General features: G+C 44.5%; 1 protein-coding gene across 4 annotated transcripts in view; it reads right to left on the bottom strand.

Moving 5' to 3' along the window:
- The window catches only part of CEP70 (centrosomal protein 70), a 443,636-nt gene that overhangs the window by 81,512 nt on the left and 338,357 nt on the right, over positions 1–23,767 (bottom strand). For all 4 annotated transcript variants that reach the window (XM_069224317.1, XM_069224319.1, XM_069224321.1 and 1 more), the window contains one exon: positions 1,424–1,592. In XM_069224317.1, the coding sequence (XP_069080418.1) occupies positions 1,424–1,592 (169 nt within the window). The remainder of the gene's footprint in view (positions 1–1,423; positions 1,593–23,767) is intronic.

Genomic DNA, 23,767 nt, shown 5'->3' with positions numbered 1-23,767 from the left:
GAATCCGTCTTCAGTGTTTTGCTTGTGGTTCTTGCAGAATCCTCTATCACAACTATTCTGTCTTCCTGGGGTAGTAGGGTAACTTTACTCCTACTTTTCAGGGTCTTGGGGTGGGGTATCTTGGACACCCTTACTGTTTTCTCACAATCCTAGCGACCCTCTACAACCTCCCATAGGTCTGGGGGTCCATTCGTGATTCACACTCCACTTTTGAAGTATATGGTTTGTGTTGCCCCTAGACCTATGTCTACCTATTGCATCCTATTCTGATTCTACATTGTTTGCACTACTTTTCTTACTGTTACTTACCTGTTTTGGGTTTGTGTACATATAATTTGTGTATATTACTTACCTCCTAAGTGAGGGTATCCTGTGAGATACTTTTGCCATATTGTCTCTAAAATAAAGTACCTTTATTTTTAGTAACTCTGAGTATTGTGTTTTCTTATGATATTGTGCTATATGATATAAGTGGTATAGTAGGAGCTTTGCATGTCTCCTAGTTCTGCCTAAGCTGCTTTGCCATAGCTACCTCTATCAGCCTAAGCTACTAGAAACACCTCTATTCTACTAATAAGGGATAACTGGTCCTGGCACACGGTGTAAGTACCACAAGGTACCCACTATAAGCCAGGCCAGCCTCCTACACTGACTTTATTAATCAACATTGCACTGCCTTGGGATACGCAGTTTCTGGGGAAAAATAATGAACACAGTAATGGCAATTATGAGTATCCACATCAACTCCACCCATGATAGGACATTACTTGGCAGCCTGGCTGATGTACCAAAACCACTTTAATGGACTTTCCGCTGTGTTCTACAGTGATATGGTTGAGCTATAATCCTCGTTTGAACACCCCAATATCACAATGATGTGATCTCTGGGGACCCCATTATTTATACCTTTCTTAATCAGGACATACAGCACAGCAACCTGAACTGAGTAGATGCCATGTCCCTCTCCCGCTGTGGCCCCTCCCCCCCAAGCCTTGCCATATGATCATTGTGAGCTACTTTTCATTTCATTGGATGGCTTTCCTTCACATGTTGTTTAGATGTCTGATACTCTGCATACCTACTCATTATGGTTTTGTCTGTTATGGTCATGCTTAGCTCAAGTTGATATTCTACTGCTATACTTGGCTTTATATGTATTGCAATGTGATGATAATGGGAAAATAAATGTTTTCAAATATCCTGAATGTATAGCCTGAAGTTTAATTCCAGGGCTCTACATGTGGTTGTAACTTACTGTGCTGCTGAATAGTCACTGACACACAGCATCTCAATGCAAAGTCTGTAATGTGCTGCAATCCCGTGACAAACAAAAAGGTAATGACTGGTTCAATCTGGGAGTGCCTGCAAGAAAAATGGTTTGTTGGGAACAGTGAGATATAGTGTGTGCCTCATTATGACTTACCAAGTCCCAAAAGGTTACGCAAGTTCCTCATTGCATTGTTCATTTCTCCTAGTTTCATGTAAACATCATTCATACGAGTAAAGATTCCATTAGGTGAAGTGACGTCAAATAATTTTTGGAAATGCAATACAAATGATTGTAAAGCTTGCGGTGAAGTCCTTTCGGTGCTCTAAAGCAAAAAAAGAGAGATAGAAGAGATGAAATATTTATTTTTCATACCATTTGAAAATTGATGTAGTTAAGTGCTTTCAATTTTAATTATAATAGTAGTTTCACGCTTTCCCCATGGTGGGCTTTAATAAAATTTCTTATTTCTTTGTCTGCTTTATAAAAGGATTATGTTATTTACCCTGTAAGCTGTAGATTCACATGCTCAGCATACTCCTGACATCTAGTGTTGGGTCCGGAGTAGTGCAAGTTGTTTTTCATCAAAGAAGTCTTTCGACTACTTTCTTAGATTGTTTTCCTGCAGGCATGTGAGAAAGGAGTGGAAGGTATGCGAGGGAAAAGAGAAGTCCATGATACATATGTGTGTAATATATATATATATATATATATATATATATATAACCTTGCGGCGGTCGCCACTAGGTAGTTATAGTTAGGACCATAATTCCTTAGAAAAAAGCGTTTTTTGACTTGTCTATATCTTTGGCACCATTTGACGAATCTTCACCAAATTTTCCCAAAAAATGTGTTGCAGTGATTCTTGTTGCGCGCACAAAGGTTTGGGGTGGTCCGTCAAGTGGGGGCCGATAAAAAGGGGGACTCAAAAAACGTTGCGATTTCCATGTAGATTCCCATAGGATTCTTTAGACACGTCTACAGGGCCAACCACTTGAAGGAATTACACCAAATTTGGCAGAAAGCTAGCTGTTGGTAAGAAGATTACTTATTTGGAATAAATCCATTCAGTACTTTTTGAGAAATTTAGGGAAATCCACATTTGTATATCTCTGGCCGTGAAGTATTCGCGAACAAAGACGAGTTCATGCAGCGAAATGCACCGCTCTGATTGGCTGCCAACACTTTAAACCAGGAAGTGTTGGTAGCCATCTTGGGACTCGGATTGAGCCAAGTCCCAGAAAAAAAGTAAAAATAAAATAAAGGGAGCTAGGGTAGAGACACTCTGACCCCTTAGCACTGGTGGGGGGGGGGGGGGGGGGGGATTTAAAAAAAAAAAAAAAAAAAAAACTTTTTTTTAAATTATATTTTTGCTGAGAGTTTGCGATATTTGCAAATTTGCAGCAAAAACTTTTTTTGAAAAAACAAGCGCGGACTCCCACACAAGTTTTTTATGGGCCAGGTCCCGGGTGCATTAAAAATCTAGTGTTGGGGTGCGGGCTGGGGGGGGGGGGGGGGGCAGCCCCCCCCCCCCCACAGCTCCAGAGACCACCACCTCCCCAGGGCTTTCATTTTAAAATATGCTGGGCCCATGGTCCCCACCTGCCTTGGGGACCCCCACCTCCCCAGGGCTTTCCTTAATGAATATGCGGGGGCCACAGCACCCCCCCTCGCCTTAGGGACAGCCAACTCTCAAGGGTTTTCATTTTTAGGATAATTGCAGGAATGCAGATAGGCTTGACTGCGAGCAAACTTCTTTTTTCTTTTGTGTCTCTCCTTCGCACTCATGGTGCCCGTGGCGCTTTGAATTGGCTAATAGCTCTAATTTGAGCATACCCTGGAGACCGCCACCTCCCCAGGGCTTTCCTTTTAAAATATGTGGAGACCCGTGCTCCTCTCCCGCTGCCCCGGGGACCACCACCCCCCCGGGAGAAATATTTTAAAAAAAGAAAGGGGGGTCCCTGGGGACCGCCACCTGCAGCCAAGCCACAGCAAACACTATCCTGTTTGACAGCATGACCTTTAAAGCAGGTCCCACTGTCAAACAGCGGTACTTTCTTCTCTGTCCCCTGCATGCCTGTCAAAGCAACTCCGTACTTGCTGAAGCAAAGGCGCTGTGAGGCAAGCCTTAAGGCTACCCCGGCAGTGCCAGGTAGCCTGTAAAGGACTTTTTTTTTTTTTTAATAAAAAAAAAAAAAAAAAAAAATCAATACAAAACTATAAAGGGGAGTCCTTGACGGCTACCTTGCAGTCCCAGATAGCCCATAAAGGGCTAGCAAAAAACATAAAAACCCCATAACTCAGTATGAAGATCGCAGACCTTCACACTGAGCTTTGGGGGTTCAAGTCCAGTTGGACTCATTTCAATGTATATATTTTTAATTACCATATTCAAAAAATATATAATTTTTTTATATTTTAAATTTGAAACAAATAAATAATTCTTAGTATATCAGACATCAAAGACTAAAAATCTCTCTCCCTCTCACTTTCTTTTGCCCTCTCTGTCTCTCTTTCTATTAATTCTCCCACTCACACACCCACTCACAGACCCACTCACTCATGCACCCACTCACTCACGCACCCACTCAGACCTTCATGCACTCACTAACCGCCCCAGTCAGACCCTCAAGCACCCACTCAGACCCACTCACAGTTACGCACCCACTCACACACCCACTCACAGACCCACTGACACCCTGATGCACCCACTCACAGACCCGAGACCATACTGATGCACCCACTAAAACACTGATGTATGCACTCTCACACCCAGACACTGACGGCCACTCTTACCTCCGAAACAGCCTCCGACACCTATGCTCACACCCAGGGGCCTCAGACAACTTCCGCGGTGCATGTACAAAGGGCCCTGCACTGCATCGGGTTGGGTGGTTAGGGGGGTTGGCCGCAGGAACTGGCTACAGGCCAGCCCTTGCGGGCAACCCCTAATGCACACAGGAGAAGGCCATGCACGGTGCAAGTTTGGGTGCTTATAGGGGGTTGGCCTCGGGGCCTTCACCATGCACAGCTAATTACTCCACATGTTATATCATTGATGATATTCTATGCTATCTTACATATTCACCCTGCAACATTTGCAATAAAATTATTGATGAGGCAACTGTGCATGACGATGGTGCGAGTTATAGTTACCTTAGGGCGCAAGTGTTAGTTACTTGAAAGAACTCTAACTCTGACGAATTTCTACGGTTTTGTTCAAGTATATTCAGAATCTAACTGTAACACCCCTGTAACCTTTGTTTTTTCAGTAAAAAAAAAAAAAATATATATATATATATATATATATATATATATATGTATAGGTATATATATATATGTATATACATGTATACTATAATTGCGACTGCCATAAGCGTCTGGGGAGGACGGGACTGGGAGGCAAATGTAAATCTACAGCACTAAATGCCACGAACAGATGCTTACAGGGCAAGTAACAATCTGTTTGATGGCATGTGTGGCTGTAGATACACATGCTCTGCATAGACTGTAAAGCAGTCCCTCCTTAAAAGCAGTGGGTCGCCTGTGGGAGTTGCAGTAGTCTGAAAAAAAGGTACGTAGCACTGCCTGACTTACACTGGCTTATTAGCGTGCTAAAACATCCACATAGTAGTGTTTAGTGAAGGTGTGTGGTGTAGACCATGTAGCTGCCTTACAAATGTCAGCTATGGAAATGTTCCCAAGAAAGGCCTTTTTATGAGTGGAGAGTGCTCTAGGAGAAACCGGTGAAGGTCTTTTGGCCTACTGTAGCAAGTTTGAATACATTTGATTATGCACCTGGTTGCGCCTGATTTGTATATTGAGTTGCCTTTATGAGGTGGAGAAAAGGCTACTAAGAGTTGTTTAGTTTTCATAAAAGTCTTAGTTCTGTCTATGTAGAACATGGGTGCTATTTTGACATCTACAGTGTGAAGAGCTCTTTCCACAACAAACTTTGGTTGTGGGGAAAAAGCTGGGAGCTCAATAGACTGATTGAGGTGAAATTTGGGAACCACTTTAGGTAGAAATTTAGGATTCTTTCGAAAAACTACTTTGTCTCTATGAATTTGGAAGAAACGTTCTTCTAAGGTTAGTGCCTGGAGCTCACTAACACATCTGAGTGATGTGATTGTGACTAAGAAAGCCACTTTCCATGTGAGAAAATGAAGGGAGCATGAATGAAACAGCTAAAATGGGGGACCCATGAGTCTAGTGAGTACAATGTTAAGGTTCCACAAGGGTGCTAGGGGCACCCGAGGAGAAATGACTTATTTAATTCCTTCCATGAAAGCTTTAATTGCTAGAATTCTGAATAGCGAGATATGTTCTCTATTTCAGAGATAAGCAGCTACTTCTGCGAGATGCAAGAGTATTGAAGTGTGAGCGAGATTTGGTTTCTGCAAATGAGACAGATAGCAAACAGTTTCTTTTATCATGGCTTTCATAGGATCAATTTGTTTGGGTTGGCAGAAGCAAAAAAAATGTTTCCTTTTTGCAGCATAACAGGCTCTACTGGTTGGTCTGCATGCTTCTTTGAGAATGGCCATACATTCAGCAGGCAAACCAAGGTAGCCAAACTCTATGACCTCAGGAGCCATATTGCAAGGTTGAATTACTTTGGGTCGGGATGCCTGACTTGTCCTTGATTCTGGGTGAGAAGGTCCGGCCTGTTGGGGAGCTTCTTTTATAGGACTACTGAAAAATCCAGAAGTGTGGTGAACCAAGGCTGGCGTACCCAGGTGGAAGCCACAAGGATCATGGTGAGACATGTTTACCTGAGCTTACGAGCCAGACATGTAATGAAAACGAGAGGTGGAAAAGAGTAGGCAAATTTTCCTGACCAACTCATCCACAGAGCATTGCCCTTGGATAGTAGGTGTGGGTACTTGGCTGCATAGTTTGGGCATTTTGCATTTTCTGCTGTGGCAAAAAGGTCTATGCAAGGGGACGCCCTCTTTCTGAAGGAGGACTTGTGGGTGAAGTTCTCATTCATGGACTTATTGCTACATTCTGCTGAGCAGGTCTGCAATGTTGTTGTCCATTCCTGGGATATATTTTGCCAACAGCTGAATGCTGTGGTGAAGAGCCTACTTTCATATGGTCTGAGACAGGTGTGATAGTTGTGTAGACCATGTCCCCCTCTGTTTTTGTCAGCAGTATATGGCTGTTGTATTGTCTGTCTGAACAGGTTAGGAAGGAAAGCTTCCAGTGCAAGGAAAACCACCTTAAAATCCAACAAGTTGATGTGTAGCAAATGATGTTTGCCATCTCAAAGACCTTGAACTGACAGGTCTTGGGGGTGACCAACTCAACCCATCTGATAGGTCTGTGGTTATTGTGATGTGAGGAACAGGGTCAAGAAAAGGCCACCCCTTCAACAGGTTATTGGTGTTCCACAGTTGCAGAGAACGGTGAGTGTGGCGGTCTAACAAGGCTAGATCATCCAGGTGACCCTGTGACTGAGACCATTGGCGAGATAGGCACTGCTGTAGTGAACACATGTATAGTCTTGCATGAGGAACTATGGCAATCCAAGAAGCCACCATCCCTAACAGACGCAAGATGTTCCTTAATGTGTAGGATTGGTTTTCCTGGAACTGAGCCAGAAGTGTCTAGAAAATTCGGAAATCAAGCAGGATTGGGGTATGCTAATCCTAACTGTGTTCAATATTGCTCCCACGTAGGGTTGGAATGAGATTAGGGGATGTTGAGAGTGAACCCTAGTTTGTGATGGAGATCCACTGTCAACCGAGCATGTTGTTGACACTGGTGAAGTGTACCGGCTTTGATGAGCCAATCATCCTGGTAAGGAAACACATGAATATTTTTTCTTCGCATGTGCGCTAAAACACTGCTAAGCATTTTGTGAATACTTGAGGAGTGGTAGTTGTCCCAAACAGAAGGACTTTGATTTGATAATGTTTTCCTGCAATGAGGAATCACAAGTATTTTTGGTGAGCAAGGTGTATTGGTATGTGGAAGCAAGTGTCCTTTAGGTCTAGTGTGGCCATTTGGTCGTCCTGTTGAGGAAGAGGAATGACATCCTGTAGGGTGACCAGATGCAAGTGTTCTGATAGAATGTACTTGTTTAGAGGGCTGAGATCTAAGATTGGTCTTTGAGACATGTCCTTTTTGGGGATTAGAAAGTACAGGGAGTATACCCCTGAGCCTTGGTGTTGAAGGGGAACGGGTTCTATAACACTTTGAGAAGAAGGACTTGCACCTCCTGCTTGAGAAGAGCCTGATGTTCCAGTGATAACCTGTGAATGTGAGGTGGAATGACCCGTTGGTCTGTAGATATAGTGTCCCAGGCTGAGTGAAAGTGTTGGAGTCTTCCCCCGACAGGTGTTGGATGGTCGAGGGGAAGGTGTGAGTAGTCACTGCTTTGCAGTGGAAGTGGATTTGCGTGTGGCGGCACTCTTACCTCAGCATGAACCTCTGAAGTAGCCTCTGATATAAGATGATTGAGGATGCTTGTGTTGGGACATGGGTGCATCAGTGGAGGAGGATTTGTATGCACTTTAATACCCTGGGCATCGAAAGGAGCCTCTGTGTGTGGGAGTCAGTAAGGTGCCCATAGCCTTGACCATGTCAGTGTCCTTCACTTTGTCAAGCGTGGTATCCAATTGTGGTCCAAACCAGGTGCTCCTTATCAAAGAGCATGTTTAAGACTGCCTGTTGGACCTCCAAAACCAGAGCACCGAAGCCAAGCATGCCTTCTTAAGAGGTTGCTGCTCTTGATACCCCCGGCTACTGTGCCTGCTGCATCTAGGTCACCCCATATAGAATTGATGGCAATATTTTGGCCCTCAGAAACAATTTGCTGTTTCCTTTTACAATGTTCTTCATGTAGGTATTGCAGTAATTCCTCCAGCGCATCCCAATGTGCCCAATCATATTTTGCCAAAAGGGACTGAGAATTGGCAATGCACCAGTGATTTGCGGCCTGTGCCACTACCCTCTATCCTGCATCATCTATACATTTGCTCTCCTTTTCTGGGCAAGGAGAATCCCCAGTTGATTGCCTATTAGCCTGCTTACGAGTTGTGGTGGCAACGATAGAGTCAGGCGGTACTTGTGTTCTAATAAAAAGGAGATGCGAAGGGGCAGCCTTATACTTTTTATCCACCCGAGGGGTGATTACTCTAGAGCAGACTGGTTCTTTGAATGAATATGTCCTCTGCATGCCTCATCATGGAGTGTCCCTGTGCGCTGAGGAGAGAGTGTCAAACAGAAAATCCAGCTCTATGGGTTCTTTGTGGAGCTGGAAATTATGCCGCCCTGGATACTACCTATTGGTATGAGGTGGTATCCTCTGGGTGAGCAGAATAAAGATCCAGGTCATTGGGAGTGATGGGATCTACATCAAAAGCATCTCATGGATCAGCACCATCTGGTAGACCCTGCCTAACCCCTCCAGTGTAAGAGTGTGGGGATCCCTGAGGCGTGTCATCAAGTGTACCTTGCATTTAGGGAATTGCAGTCGAGAGTGGGGGGAAGGGGATGGTGGTGGTGATGGTGGTGGAGGAGGAGGCAGCAGAGAGAAGAAGGAGGAGGAGGTGGAGAAGAAGGATGGTGGGCTGGGCTGGTGGTCTTGTCCCTTGTCTTCTTTCTTGGAAGGATAGGAATAGCTAAGGCCTACTCAAATGGTCATTTTGTCTTTCGAAGTGCAGGAGAGGAAGGAGTTGCGGTGATGCAGCCAGATCATTCTTGAATGTGAATTTTGCGCTGTCTAGCTTCCATCATTTCAAGGATCAGCCTGACTGGTGAAGGACTAATGGAAGATTGGCCGGGGTTCCCTCAGCTCCAAGGATTTTGGCACAGAAGGCTTATGCTTCTAAATCTTGGCTGGCGCTGACGTCGAAGGAGTCAGCTACCGTATCAGTCCTGAGGTTCGGCTCAACACCAAAACGATTTCTCAGTCCGAGGTAGAAACTGAGGCTGAGGCTCTAGCCTTTGCAGCAGTTTTCGACGCCAAGCCTGACAGCGTGGCAGCCAGAACAGTCTTTCAGTTCCGAGACGGGAGGCAGTGTGGGACTGGTGACCTCTGAGCTAGGCAGTGGGGCCTTCTTGGAGAATTTTGGTGGGAGTACAGGGGCCACCGTAGTCTCACGCTGGACAGAAGATTGTTCTTGACTCTTTATATTGAATTCCACGTTGGAGCTGTCCTAAATGGAGAAGGTTTCTTTCTCCTGGTCTTTTGTCTCCCCCTGGGGGTGTTCTTCCCCAAGAGATCCAGGGTGTCGTCCAACGCTTTTTCTGCCATCTCAAGTCACCGAGACCTCCAGTCCTGAAGGGTCTTCTTGGACCTGAATGACTTGCAAGCATTGCAGTCGGCCTCACAGGGGTCTGGAGAGAAGCAAAGGTTGCACATGAGGTGTTAGTCAGTGTGCGGGCACTTAGCATGCCACTGGGGACTGAAACAAAATGGTGTACGTTCCATCAGGGAACCATTTCCATCGATGCCAGAGGCACGTGGAAGGTAGGCCAGAGACGGGTGATAATGCCCTGAGCGCGGTCGGTCGAAAACTGAACCAACAAAAAACATAGGGAACACAGGAACAGAAATGCACAATCGAAGACAATACCATCACAACAGAAGAGAGAGAACCGAATGGAGTCGAAGACATGGAGCGGAGGCACACACATCCTAACCTGACAGAGGAGAGAAAACAATCTAACAAAGGAGTCGATGCCCATGTGCAGTAACATCAAAAGGAGGAGTCACTCGATCTCGTGATTCAAAACACTTCCTTGAATAAAAAACAACTTGCACCACTCCGTACCCAACACTAGATGGCAGGAGTATGCAGAGCATGTGTGCCTACGGCCACACATGCCATCAAACAGCAGTTATTTCTTTGAAGACCCAAAAAAGGACATACATACTTGAGTGACCAGTCAGCCAGCAGTGGTGATCTACATCTTCAGGTATTTACCTGCATTTTCATCGCTATCAACCTTCTCTCATCTCAGGCCATTGAGCGGACTCATCAAAAATGGTAAACATATTTGGAACTTTGTTTGTCCTAATCTTATTATGCTGGTTTTATATTTTAGATATCGTGAACAAATTGTATGTGCAACTCTAAGACATCTTATATATTAAGGGTCCTTTAGGCGCATAGCATTGAAAGGGTGAGAGAAGAAAAGAACTTGCAGGAAACCAATCGCTCATTAGTGGGATGAAGTTCTCTCAGCCTTTGACGAACCCCAATCGCCAGACTAAAAAGCTAATAACTGAAGCAATCTCAAGCGGTGACCCTAGGTGTCCCTCTGCAACACATACAAATCTAGGCCAGACAGCATGAAACAGTCATAGACACAAAGTGTTATATTATTTTATTGGTTTTTTTTATGGCGAATCGGTCAACTTGTTATTCCACATATTCTGGGGACATATAATGCAAGAAAGTGTTATTTAAAAGTTGATAATGGAACCGTATTGACCTTTTTTGTCGAATAACTGGGAAAATACTGACCTTTCTTTGTGAATGGCATGTGCACATTTCTATGAAAATGAATAAACAGATTTTGTTTTTTAAAAACTTCCTCTAGGCATAATTAAACAGTTACTCGACCAGTCATTAATACAATTTTTCTAAAACACTACTAATACTTAAGACATGTTTCTGGGATCATGAGGTTTTTCTGTAGCCATGTTTAGGCCTCACCTACTTGACAGAGCATGTGCTGTCTGTTGTGAGCCATATTGTCAGCTGACAGTGGGCATCATTGCTACGCTCTTTTGTTTGCTGATTAGGTGTCAGCTTGTGGGGGCTTTACTTCTTCATATGTTTGCCCCACCCTTGGAGCATGGATGTATTACTGGTGTCCTTCCACTTCTCACTTTTCAGAGGCTACTTTAAAGTACTCCACGAAGGTCCATGTGTTTTCCAGGTGTCTCCTCTATTTACTTCTCCACTCCACCAGGCTTGTGTCTCAGTCTATATGCTTTTCCTCACCAGCCTCTGTTATGAGCCCACCCCTTGTATGTTTTCCTCATGCCTTTTCTACTTGCCCATGTGCTTCTCCCTCCCAGCTTCATCCTATGCTCACTCATTCATTTTCTTCCACTGCTCCACATTCTACTCTCCAGGTTTGCTTCCCCCACCCGGACCCTTCATGATGCTTAGTCCCGCCCTGCTGCTTCCCTCTGCTGTTGCATTCTTCCCCTTCGTGATTCTAACCCCCCACTTGTCCTCCTTTTTTTCATTTTGTTTATCAAACCAACTCAGATCGGGGAAGGAGGGTCACTTGCCTCATTTTGTAGGTGCCTGCATGGTTGGTATGTGCATGCCTAGAAAAAAAACATCCGGACGCGTCACAGGTTTTCGTTCCTCTTTCTTTTAAGGCATGTGCACGATATAGAGGTGCTATGCAGCATGGCTAAAACAACTGGCAAAGACAACAGGTCCCAAAGGCAAGACCTATTGACTTGGCCAATGCCTGTTGATTTCTTTGATAATAAACACATATGTAACCTTCCATCATATGCACATTCACAATTCTATACAAAAAATGTATTTTTACAAAAAAATCTGTATTATGGTTTCTATGAGATACAGGTAAGTGCATCTGGAAACGCACTTAAACAAAGGAAATCAATATCTGCCACGTAGTGGTGTCCCACACCCAACAAGCTTTGAAGTAAGCCGATGTGGACTCCCCATGCACTTGCTGCACAGCTCAAAGATACAACAACAAGGCAAGCAACCACTTTGTGAATAAACATTGGCAAAGCCAAAAGGTTGGTCCACGGGGGGTATTGGCTTTGCCTAGGTTTTGTAGCAATGTTATACAGCACCACTGTGCATTTGGATGCGGAATGTCTTGTAAATCGGTTTGCCAGTAACTCACATTCCCTCTCAGGTGAAGCAATTTTCACTAAATGTTGTCAAGTATAAACTGCAAGTGTGCAAGAGCTCAAACGGGGGAACCATCAAATAATCGAATATTAAGTGGTTTTCCCAATGAGCTGTCTTACAAGGTCCAGGAGGAAACCCATTAACCAAAAACATCACAAACAAAGACACATTATGAAGCTCAAATAGAGAAGATTTATCGGGTTTCTTCAAACTGGGACAAATGTGTTTTTAAAACCCTTCTTATGATAGAAATACACAGCCTTACTTCTGCAAATAAGAGCATCAAAAGTCCCTGATCACACCATCTACTGAAAGCAACCACCCACATGTACACAGATGTCTTGTGCTCACCTGCCTGGCATCCACCAGTTTTTATATTCTGGGGTCCAGGGCAATTGTTCTGCAAAGCTCCCATGAATAAATACTCTTTGTATTCTAGTGAGTTGCAAGGAGATCAAAGTATGTGTTGTAGCGCCGATGTAGACAGGCTCCAAATGGTATCAGCCTGCAGACTATTCAATGCGGAATTAGGGTAATTTCTCCAGGAGTCATAGCTAGCAGAATCTAATGTCATGGCACACCAAATTGCCGACTTCAACAAAGCAGCACTAGAGGTCTGCAGCTTGTGGCAAGTAACAAGAAACTATACCATTAGTGTTAGTAATGGCTGAGTCTTGTTTAATTCTAGCCTGCTGTGACAGGGGCTAGGAGAATTTAGGGAGTTGAAAAACATACTTAAAATCCTGGAAAGCAACCTGTCATGCCACATGCTGGCCAAGCCCGGAAAAACTGGAAGGCCTCATACCAGGGAAGGGAAGGGAAGGGAAGTACTTTTCATGAATAACAGTAAGCAAAGGTGTTATGGACGGGGCTTCCAGATTGTTACAAAGACGTTTGATGGCGAGCATGAGCGAAGTTGCTTAGAACTGTAAAGAGTCAAGGTGTTCTCTTGGAGAACCTTTATCATCAAGCCAGATCCTAGGTGCAGTACTTTCTTTGCCTTCCTGCAAAATGATCCCCAAATGACCACCAGGTTAACTTATGATGCTTGTTGCTAAACACTAAAACTGCACACTTGTTGAAATTCAAGCTTAAATTATTGGTTACATTATAAGTGTTGCGTGCTTTGAGATCTTTTTGTAGACCTGGTGCGCTATGGTCCAGAATCACTGTGTCACCTGCATACTGCAGAGACTGTAGGTGTAAAGATGCTAATTTAGGTGAACAGGTCCCTTAACCTTAGTAGCAGCTGGCAAATCTGCAGTGCATAAATGAAAAAAAGCAATGGAGCCAGCAAGCACCCATATTGGTTTTTATCTTTTTTGAGGTATGTCCATTGTTGGACAGTTTCACTTGCACCCAGGTATTTCAGTATAAGGACTGTATGGCTCTCAAAAGCGGTGTCAAAATCCTGCATTTCTGGAGTTTGGACCAAAGGATGGAAAGGTCTACTCCATCAAAGGCCAGTCAATAGTCCATGAATTCATTTTACTTTTAGCATCTCCTGAATGACTAAAGAAAGGGGGGTGAGAGAGGTGTGTGTTTGTGTGTTTTTTTTCATTTTACTTTTCGCATCTCCTGAATGACTAAAGAAAGACTGAGAATGTTGTCTAAGGTGTTGCCGGCTTCCCTGAAATCAGTGTGTGTGTGTGTGTGCTTGTGTGAGGAAGGTATTAAGTTAGTGGATTCGGCCCAGGCATTAATGCTCTTAAAAGTATTTTGACATAAGGTTTGGCCTCTACTTTAGGCAGGGCAATCATCCTATAGTTCACAGGTATGGTGGGATCGCCTTTCTTAAACAACCAGGTCAAGGATGGACCCCTGCCACGAGATGGGGACGCACTGAGTTTCAAATGCGTAGGAATTTATATCTGTTTAGAGACGCAGCCACTAGAGCTGCTTGGGAGACTTTTGGATTACGAATTCCGAGGCACTGCCTGTTTTGGAGCCTTTGATTACCAACCGCATCTCGTTGGCCTTCAAAGGGGAAGGAATGAGAACCAGTGTGAATGCGCAGGTCCACTCTTGTGTCTGGTCAACATATAATTCCTCAACGTGGGATTTCCATACTGGCTCAGAGATTATGTTACCCTGCTTTGCAAGATGGTGGGGACCAAGTCTGTTTACAATTATCCAGAAGTCCTTTATTTAACTTGATTTGTTGATTTCCACTATCTTTAATTCCCTGGGATTCCGTATACGCCTTCTTTGCCTCCCACAGCTTCTGTTTGTATTGTTTATGTAGGATTTTCATCCTTCTGTTGGTCAAATTCGAAGGTAGTGCTATAACGTGTTTCATTGCCTTATTTAAGTTTTTCTTCAATTCTATGATTTCCTTGGTGAACCACACTTTTGGAGGTTAATATTTACCAGATGGGACCAAATATGAAATAGATTTTGCTGAGAAACACTCGGGTTACGTATATCCTGCAGGAGATATCAAATACTATAATTATCGGGCAAGTTATCTGTGTGCAAGTCTTTGGTAGAGGACCATCTGATTCACTTTAGGAACTGTGAACCCAATTGAGCTCCAATTGGTTGGAGGGTTGGCTGCCTGATTGAGAAGTAAGATGTGCCAGTCCAACAGAGCTCCAATTGGTTGAAGCGTTGGATGCCTGATCGGGAAGTAAGATGCACCAGCCTGATGAATGGCGTGGTCTCATCCAAACGGGGGATGATGATGAATGAAGACAAATAGCTCAGGAACTTCACAGAAACAAAACAAACTGCATTGTGAAATCTGGAGAATTTGGTATGCTTCATAGGGATGTGACCCTCCACCCTACCACACATGCAGCATAGGATGTAAGCATGTAGCATCCTGCTGAGCTGACAGCCCATCGAGTCACTATGTTGCGAGTGGTTTGTACCCAGTGGACTCCCCAGAGTTAATCTATCTGACTGTCTGGTGCTCTGAGGAACCATATGCAAGATTTATATTAAAGTCACCCTTTAAACTAATACAAGCATTTGGGTACTTAAGAACGTGATCGCTAAGGATTACCAGCAGATGTTTAATGGCCACTGCTTTAATCGTAGCTATAGGGCGTTATGGGTCAAATATACATTTATCAGGGCCAGATAAACAAAATAATTCCTGCCTTCTTTTAGAGTTACATTAATTACCTAAATATTGTCTGAGCCAGAGTCTATGCTGATAGGGTTAAAGTCCAGTGAATTTGAAATAAAGACACATATATATCCCTTTGCCCTGCTTTCACAGTTGCCCTCTATAGCATTTACATGGAAATTACGGTATTCTGTGCAAGAAAACTGCGGCAGTCTACATTTTGTAGTGTCTTAGACACATGCAGCATTCCAAGATAGCAATGAAAGGTACTGACAGTCTGTGATGGAGTGACTGACAGTGGCTATAGGGAAAACCTTATCGGGCACAAGATATGATTGAGATCTTGCAATTACGCTCAGTCTTCTAGTCACAGGCATTGCTAAAAAGAGAGTTGTTTTAGTCGTTTGATAAGTCGCAGGGACATGCTTATGTGCAGCCTCAGGCATGATGAGTTGCACCTATGATACCAGTGCTACTATCTATGATGCACCTATAATCTTTTAAGGGAGAAATTCTAAGAATAAATTGTAATGTCTGCGTCTGTGGAACCATGGCGGAAGTGCGAGCCAGAAATTGTAGTGCTTGCTCAAAAGGCTGATCATGGTTTGTCTAATTCAAAAGAACCGCATAATATAGGTGATGTGGGTGTCCACTACAGGTTTCAAACACCTTTTTACTCTACCAGGAGGGGATGTATAGGAGATTTCGGAAACCTCACAGGATTTACAGGCTGCAAGTCGTCTAGACAGTTCACATTAGAGTGTGGTGAATGAGACTGTGCCAAGTACTCCCTTAAACTTCATCACTCATAACGTGGAAGAGGTTCACCAAATACCCATGGGTTTTGAGGTGGTAAAGAAGAAGTACAGTCTTTAATTCAAGAAAATTCCTTCCCACTGTGAAACCCCTCTTCACAGAAAGGAGAACTATTACATGTTTAAAAAACAAGTCCTAGAAAAGATGCCAAAGGAAACATGCAACTTGAGATCTTACTCCTGGCACTTTCTTATCCCTAAAAGCAAGTTAAGCTGAGACCAATGTCAGACCTCCATGCTCTCACCAAGTACCTAGAAAATAAATTCCTCATGGTATGTTTGGTTTTGAATTTTGGTGTGATGAAGGCATGAATTCTGGCATGTGTACCTAGTTATTCTGTACATATATTTAAAAACTTAAATTTTTCTTGTGCACAGAAAATACCTGTATTGTGTAGTGGAAGGTAGGAATTATAAATACAAAGTCCTGGGGGCACGGCCATTGCGGCGACCAAAATGGTTGCACGTCATTGAAGCTCCAGCGGTTTCCGGCCTGAAATTTGGTCAGAAGGGTCCAAAGCACGTCCAAACAGTCATAAAAGCCACTCCTCAGCACCTCATAACTTCAGAGGCCGAACCTACATGATCCCTGTCCCACCAATGAGCCGGGTGATCGGCAATTGCCATGTGCCTCTGAGGCCCCGAGGCGACAGGGGCCTCGTGTGAGCCTGAGGCTGAGGCGTAACGCACGCAGGCAGGCCGCGCTGTGGACTCCTGCGCGGCCTGCTCACAGTGCACCTCCGGCCTAGCCGGCTGAGAACTCGAACAGAGCTCCGCAGTGCACTGGAGCATCGGTGAGACTCGCAGGGGCGTAGGAGACAATACATTTCTGGGGGGGGGACAGGGACAGCCTTGGGGACTTTCAATCAACCCTATACAAATCGCTTGTTGTTTGCAAACTGCAGGCTCCGATAAATATACACAATCATATATATTAGAAGTGAAATAGGGAGAAAGGAAGGCATGTATTCACAGTCTGAAAGTATCTTTTATTGTTATTTACATTCACAAAGTAATTAGCTCAAATGTGAAAATAACATGTTGATTAACCTTGCATCTTCATGCACCAAGCAAATAAAGGTAGGAGGGTAAAAAGGAAGAACATACCCTTTGCGCCCAACACCCATCATGCCCCTCATCTCATGCCAATTGGAACTGCACTGAAGATATCAAAAGCGATTAGGTACAACAGCTGTAAACTGTGCTCGGAAACCACAGTTCTAATAACACTTCTACTCCTGTGTGTGATCTTGGGAAGCTCAGCTCCACATTATTCATAACTTGAAGCATTTCAACTGAAGACGCTCTTGGAGTTACAGGCTATATAAAGATGGATTCTCTAATCTCTGTATAAACTGCAGTCACTAATTTCTTTAGAAACGGCTGTTTGTGATGCACCAAGTCACTGCATATAAAGAAAAGACATTCACTGATTATAAAGAAAAGACATCGGAAAATGACTATGATAGGGTTATTACAGTCGAGTTCTGACATTACAATGCCTTCTGCCAGAGCTAGCAGCCAAGGTGAAAGGCAGATCAGGTCACAGAGCATAATTAATGCAGCTGTTTAAAGCAAAAAAATGGAATGTTGCTTTTCTTTCTTCTGCTCTACTTTAACAGCTTGGAATGACAGAAGCTATGCACAAAGATTTTAAGTGGTTTGTGGGAAAGTTGGTGGTGTGATCATGTATTATATGGAGTAAAATACCCCCTGCGTACATAAGGATATTGCAAGTCACCTTGAAGTTCATACCTTTTAAACAAGCATTGGCAAAGCCAATAGGTCTCGCCTATGCAAGTTCTGTTGCCTTTGCCAATGTGTTTTTGCCATGCTGTACACTAGTACGACTACTATTCAGCATGGCTCAAAGTTAATGGCATAAAAGAGAATGATGTGTCATCGACTGGTGTGGCGTAGTGTCATGGAGTAAGTAGAGTGTCCTAGAATGGAGCAGTAAACTAACTTTAAAGGAAAAGGGGTCCCTTGAATAAAATGCAACACCACTCCCATAAAAAATGATATTAAAGTAGTATGCAAATGGAATGTGTCATGCATTTATTCAATCAAAATATAAAAGAGCAAATGTAGTGGGAAAACATCAACAGAGGAAATCGAGAAAGACTGGTATTCGGGCATTTCACAAGTTATCTGTAAATGTCACCAATTACAAGAAAAATGTAAAAAGTAACCTATATAGTACAGTGGTTCGGAGGAGGCTGGCCTGGTTTGTAGTGGGTACCTATGGTACTTACACCTTATACCAGGTCCAGTTATCCCTTATTAGTAAAATGTAGACAGTGTCTAGAAGCCAGGCTCTCTAGGGGTAGCTGTAGCTGAGCAACCAAGGCTTATCTAGGAGACATTCAAAGCTCATGCAATACCACTGTAGTCACACAATTCTCACACACATGAAAGAAAATACTTAGTGTCACAAAACTAAAGGTACTTTATTTTAGTGATACAAATGTCAAAAATACCATAGAGACTATACTCCCTTGGGAGATAAGTAATATACCAATTATATACACTAGTATGCAGTAATAGCAATAAAAACAGTTAGAAAACAGTGCAATTAGTGAAAATCACAATGGTTAGAAATCGGCATAGGGGAAACACAAACCATATACTAACACCGTGGAATGTTAATGTCGGTTTCCCACCTAGGCAAGTGTGGTGTGTAGAGGGGTGCTGGGAGTATTAGAAAACACCAAAGGTAAGTAATAGAACCCACCTCAGAGCCCAAGAAAGCAGGAGTAAATCACAGTAACTTTACTATAACACACAAGAACACGAGAAAGAAGATAATGCAAGAACCAGAAGAGACTTCAAGACACAAAGGGTAGATTCCTGGACCTAAAGACCTGTGGAAGAATGGGACTAAGTCCAAGAAGCACAGAAGAGTCCAGGGAGGACAGGAGCCCCCGCTAACCCGAATCAAGGTGCAAAAGAAGAACCACTGGTGAAGAGCAACAGTCAGTACTGCACGCAAGAAGATGGATGTGGGTTCCTGGTTGTTTCAGATGATATCCCACACAGGATGGATGACTGCAGTCTGGTTTGCCTCGCTGGATTCCGCCAACAAGCCTTGGCACACGCAAAGCTCACAGTTAGCGGGAAATGGCACTGCCAGGACCAGGAGGGACCTGGTGGACTCTACCCAGGCAGGGGAGTCAGAGAGGGCTCTCAGCAACTCAGAGCCCACAGAAGACCAGGCAGTGCACACAGGAGTCCCCCAGCACGGGGACAAAGGAGTTGCAAAAGGAGGCCCACGCAGCACAAAATCAAAGGATCCCATGCCGCCAAAGAACCACTTAGGAAGCTGTTCATCGCAGCAAAGAGTGCTGGGGGCCGGAGCTACATTGTGCACAAAGAATTTCGTAGAAAGATGCCAACAAGTCTTGGCAACTGAAAAACACGTGGTGCACAGGGGTACTGTCTTGCGTGGGAAGGCAAGCTCTTACCTCCACCAAAGTTGGACAGTAGGACGTCAGGACCATCGGGACCACTTCAGTCCACCACCCGTGATGCAGAATCCATGCAACTCATCAGGAGAGGGGACCCACGCAGATGGTTGTCGTTGCAGAGAGGTGCCGGCCGAAGCAGGGGAGTGACTCCTTCACTCCAAGGGAGATTCCTTCATTCTTTTAGTGCAGGCTGAAGACCGGCTGTCCTCTGAGGATGCACGACCGGGAAACAGCTGCATTTTCTGGCCAGAGCTGAAGATACAATGTTGCAGAAGTCGTCTTTGTTGCTGTTTGTGGAGTTCCTGGAGGGTCCAGGTGCATTTCTTCGGTGAGAAGGTGAAGTAAAGAATGCAGAGGATTCCTGCTGGAGTCTTGCAATCCGAATCTGAAGAACCTCCCAAAGGAGAGACCCTAAATAGCCCTGAAAGGGGAATTGGTCAGCTAAACAGGTAACCTATCAGGGGACGGCTCTGATGCCACCTGCTGGCACTGGCCACTCAGATGCTTCCAGAGTTCGCTGCCAACTTGTAATCCAAGATGGCAAAATCCAGGGACCCTCTGGAGGAGCTCTGAGCACCACACCTGGGGTGGTGATGGACAGGGGAGTGGTCACTCCCCTTTCCTTTGTCCAGTTTCGTGCCAGAGCAGGGACTGGGGGTACCTGAACCGGTGTAGACTGGATTATGCAAGGAGGGCACCAAATGTGCCATTCAAAGCATTTCCAGTGGCCTGGGGAAGGAAGCTACCTCTCCCAAGCCTGTAACACCTATTTGCAAAGGAAGAGGGTGTAACACTTCTCTCCCAAAGGAAATCCTTTGTTCTGCCTTCCTGGGCTTGAGCTTTTCAAGCAACAGGAGGGCAGAAACCTGTCTGAGAGGTGGCAGCAGCTGGGGCTACCTGGAAAACCTCAGAAGGCTGTAATGGCAATACTGGGGGTCCTCTAAGGAGCCCCCAGAGTGCATGAAATCATACAACCAATGCTTGCAAAAGCCTTGGGGTATGATTCCAACATGTTTGATACCAAACATACCTATGTTCGGAGTTACCATTATGTAGTTGGACATAGGTAGTGACCTATTTCCATTACACGTGTAAAATGGCATCCCCGTACTCACGAAGTCTGGGAAAATGGTCCTGGAGGTCGTGGGGGCACCTCTGCAAGTGCAGGTGTGCCCTCACACACAGGTACTCTGCACCCTGCCCTCAGGGCTGGAGGGCCTGTTATAGGGGTGACTTATAAGTGACCTGGTGCAGTGTAAATGGCAGTGAAAGGGTGCATGCACCTTTTCACGCAGGCTGCAATTGCAGTTCTGCAGAAGCCTTTTGCATGGGCTCCCTATGGGTGGCAAAAGAAATGCTGCAGCCCATAGGGATCCCCTGGAACCCCAATGCCCTGGGTACCTAAGTACCATATACTAGGGACTTATAAGGGGGCACCAGTATGCCAATTGTGGGTGAAATACTGGGTTACCAGTATGCAACAACCATAATTTAAGGGAGAGAGCATAACTACTGGGGTCCTGATTAGCAGGATCCCAGTAGACACACTGGCAAACAGGCCAAAAGTGTGGGTAACCAAGCTAGAAAGAGGCTACTTTCCTACAAGGTTAGCATCCACAATAATGATTTCCAAGCTTTTATACCCCGACTTTTTACATGAATGACTCAAATAGTGAATCTAGAAGTCATTAGCTCATAGTGCCTATGCTTATGCCAACTTATGTACAATATCACAAATTCAAGTCAAGGTACTTTGGTCGTTGATATTTTGATCCCCTAGACAAGTATCAGGATCATCCTAAACCTTCCTTAAGCTTGAGTTAAAAGGGTTACAGAGTGCTTGTAACCAAAACGGCGAAGATAAGTCTGACTCACTTCTCATATGAGTGAGAAGGCAACCAACAGAGATCTGAATCTCTAATCAAGCGCCAATGCCATAAAGTAGTAGTAGAGTGGAGTAGTGTCACAGTGTAATAGAGTGTCAGAGTGGAGTGGAGTGGCAGAGTGGAAAGGCATAAAGAAGAGTGAAATGGCACAGAGTAAAGTAACGTGAAGTGGCATAGAGAAGGTTGGGTAGAGTGTTGTTGAGCATAGTACATTGTTGTATAGTAGAGTGGCATACAGGGTTGTGCAGTGGCATAGAGTATCATAGATTGAAGTGGTATAGAGTGGAGTAAAGTGGAATGAAGTGGCCTATAGGGAGTTGTGTAGTGAGTTACAGAGTGGAGAAAGTGTTAGAATTTAATGGAATAGAGTTTCAGCGTCTAGTATCATGGAGTGTAATGTCAGAGTGAAGTGTCAGAGTGGAGTTTGGTTGTCTAGAGTGAAGTGGCATAAAGTACAGTGGTGCAAAGTAGATTGGTGTAGAGTGTAGTGGTATAGAGTGCATTGGTTTTGAATAAAGTGGTGTAGAGTGCATTGGTGAAGACTGCACTGGTTTAGCGTACAGTGCATTAGTGTAGAGTGGTGAAGAGTAGAGGGGAGCAGAGTGGAGTGGCACATCATAGATTGCAGTGGTGTGGAGTGCAGTCGGGCAAAGTGCTGTGTCATAGAATGATGCAGTGCATGGTAGAGTGGTGTGGCACATCATAGATTGCAGTGGTTCAGAGTGCTGTGTCATGGAGTGATGCAGTGCATCGTAGAGTGGAGTGGTGCAAGGTAGAGTAGACTGGTGTAGAGTGTAGTGGTGGAAGGCAGTGATGCAGAGTAGAGTGGCATACAGTGTAGTGGCATAGAATACATTGGTGTAGAGTGCAGTAGAGTGGCATATAGTTGAGCGGTGCAGAGTAGAGGAGTATAGTTCAGTGGTAGAGTGCAGTGTTGCAGAGTAGAGTGTCATAAAGTGCAGTGGTGTAGAGCAGAGTGGCACAGAATGCATTGGCATAGAGTGCAGTGATGTACAGTGATGCAGAGTAGAGGAGTGGCGTAGAGTACAGTGGTGCAGAGTAGAAAAGAGTTGCATAGAGTAGACTGCTGTAGAGTACAGTATAGTGGTGAAGAGTAGATTGTTGCAGAGAGGAGCATAGTGATGTAGAGTGCAGTAGCATATAGCGGTGCAGAGCAGATTGGAGTGGCACAGGGTACATTGGAGTGGTGCAGGGTAGACTGGACTGGCAAAGCATAGAGTGGAGTTGCGTAGATTGCAGTGGCATAGAGGAGATGATTTCAAAGCAGAATGAAGTGCCCTACAGTGGAGTGGTGTAGAGTAGATTACAGTGCAGTGGTGCAGAAAAGAGTGCAGTGGGACAGAGTACAGTGGCATTGAGTGCAGTGGTGCAGAGCAGAGAGGCATGGAGTTCAGTGGCAGAGAGCGCAATGTTGCAGATTAGAGGGTCGCAGAGTACAGTGGTGTGTTGTAGAGTGGCATAGAGCGCTGTGGCGCAGAGTACATCACATCGGCATTGAAAGCAGTTGAATAGAGTGCTGTGGTGCAGAGTAGATTGGCATAGAGTGCAGTGGCATAGAGTGCATTGGTTTTGAGTAAAGTGGTGAAGAGTGCACTGGCAGAGTGCAGGGGTGTAGTGTACTATGGTTAGAGTAGAATAGCATAGATTACAGTGGCGTAGTGTAGAGTGGTGTAGAGTGGAGTGGTACAGCATAGATTGCAGTGGCGTAGAGTAGCACAGAGTGGAGAAAAGTGGTGTAGGGTGCAGTGGTATAGGGTAGATTGTTTCAGAGTAGAGTGAAGAAAAGATAATATACTTCAATATGCTTAAGTATGTAACTATAACAACAACATAAATAATAACGCTAGGCATAACGGTCCAAAATGAAATATGGCTTCTCCCCGTTAGCCAAGCTGTAATCAAGCCCTTCATTACCTAGATAACAAAACATTAAACATAAATGTTAGAAAAATATACTCTTCTAATAACTAAATTGTTGTGTGAAAAGGTAAAATCTGGGCTCAATCTCGACTTCACTGTTTCACCAACTGGTGTGATCTTATGCAAATACAAATATTGTGTTTCACAGAGTCTCCTTTCTAGCCTGCAGGTATCAGGCTGAGGGGGTCTATTTTTCCTCTTTAGATCTTCCTCATTGTCTTGCAGTTCCTCTTGAAGGCGTCCTGCAGTGCTCCTCTTCAAGTCGGCAGCAGGTGATGCAGACAGTTATCATCAAAAACTCTTTTCTCCCCCTCGTGCCCTTTGTTCTTATGAGCACCCTTAATGCCCACAGCTGTGAACAGGACAAACAAAAGGGCAGAGGGCGCAGGGGGCCTCCAGACTCACCTTCATTCTGTTACCATCAGATTGGAGGATGGTCGGTATAGCGCT

The sequence above is a fragment of the Pleurodeles waltl genome, chromosome 3_1 (assembly GCF_031143425.1).
Source record: "Pleurodeles waltl isolate 20211129_DDA chromosome 3_1, aPleWal1.hap1.20221129, whole genome shotgun sequence".
Classification (NCBI taxonomy): Eukaryota; Metazoa; Chordata; class Amphibia; order Caudata; family Salamandridae; genus Pleurodeles; species Pleurodeles waltl.
This window is presented reverse-complemented; position numbering and strand designations above follow the sequence as displayed.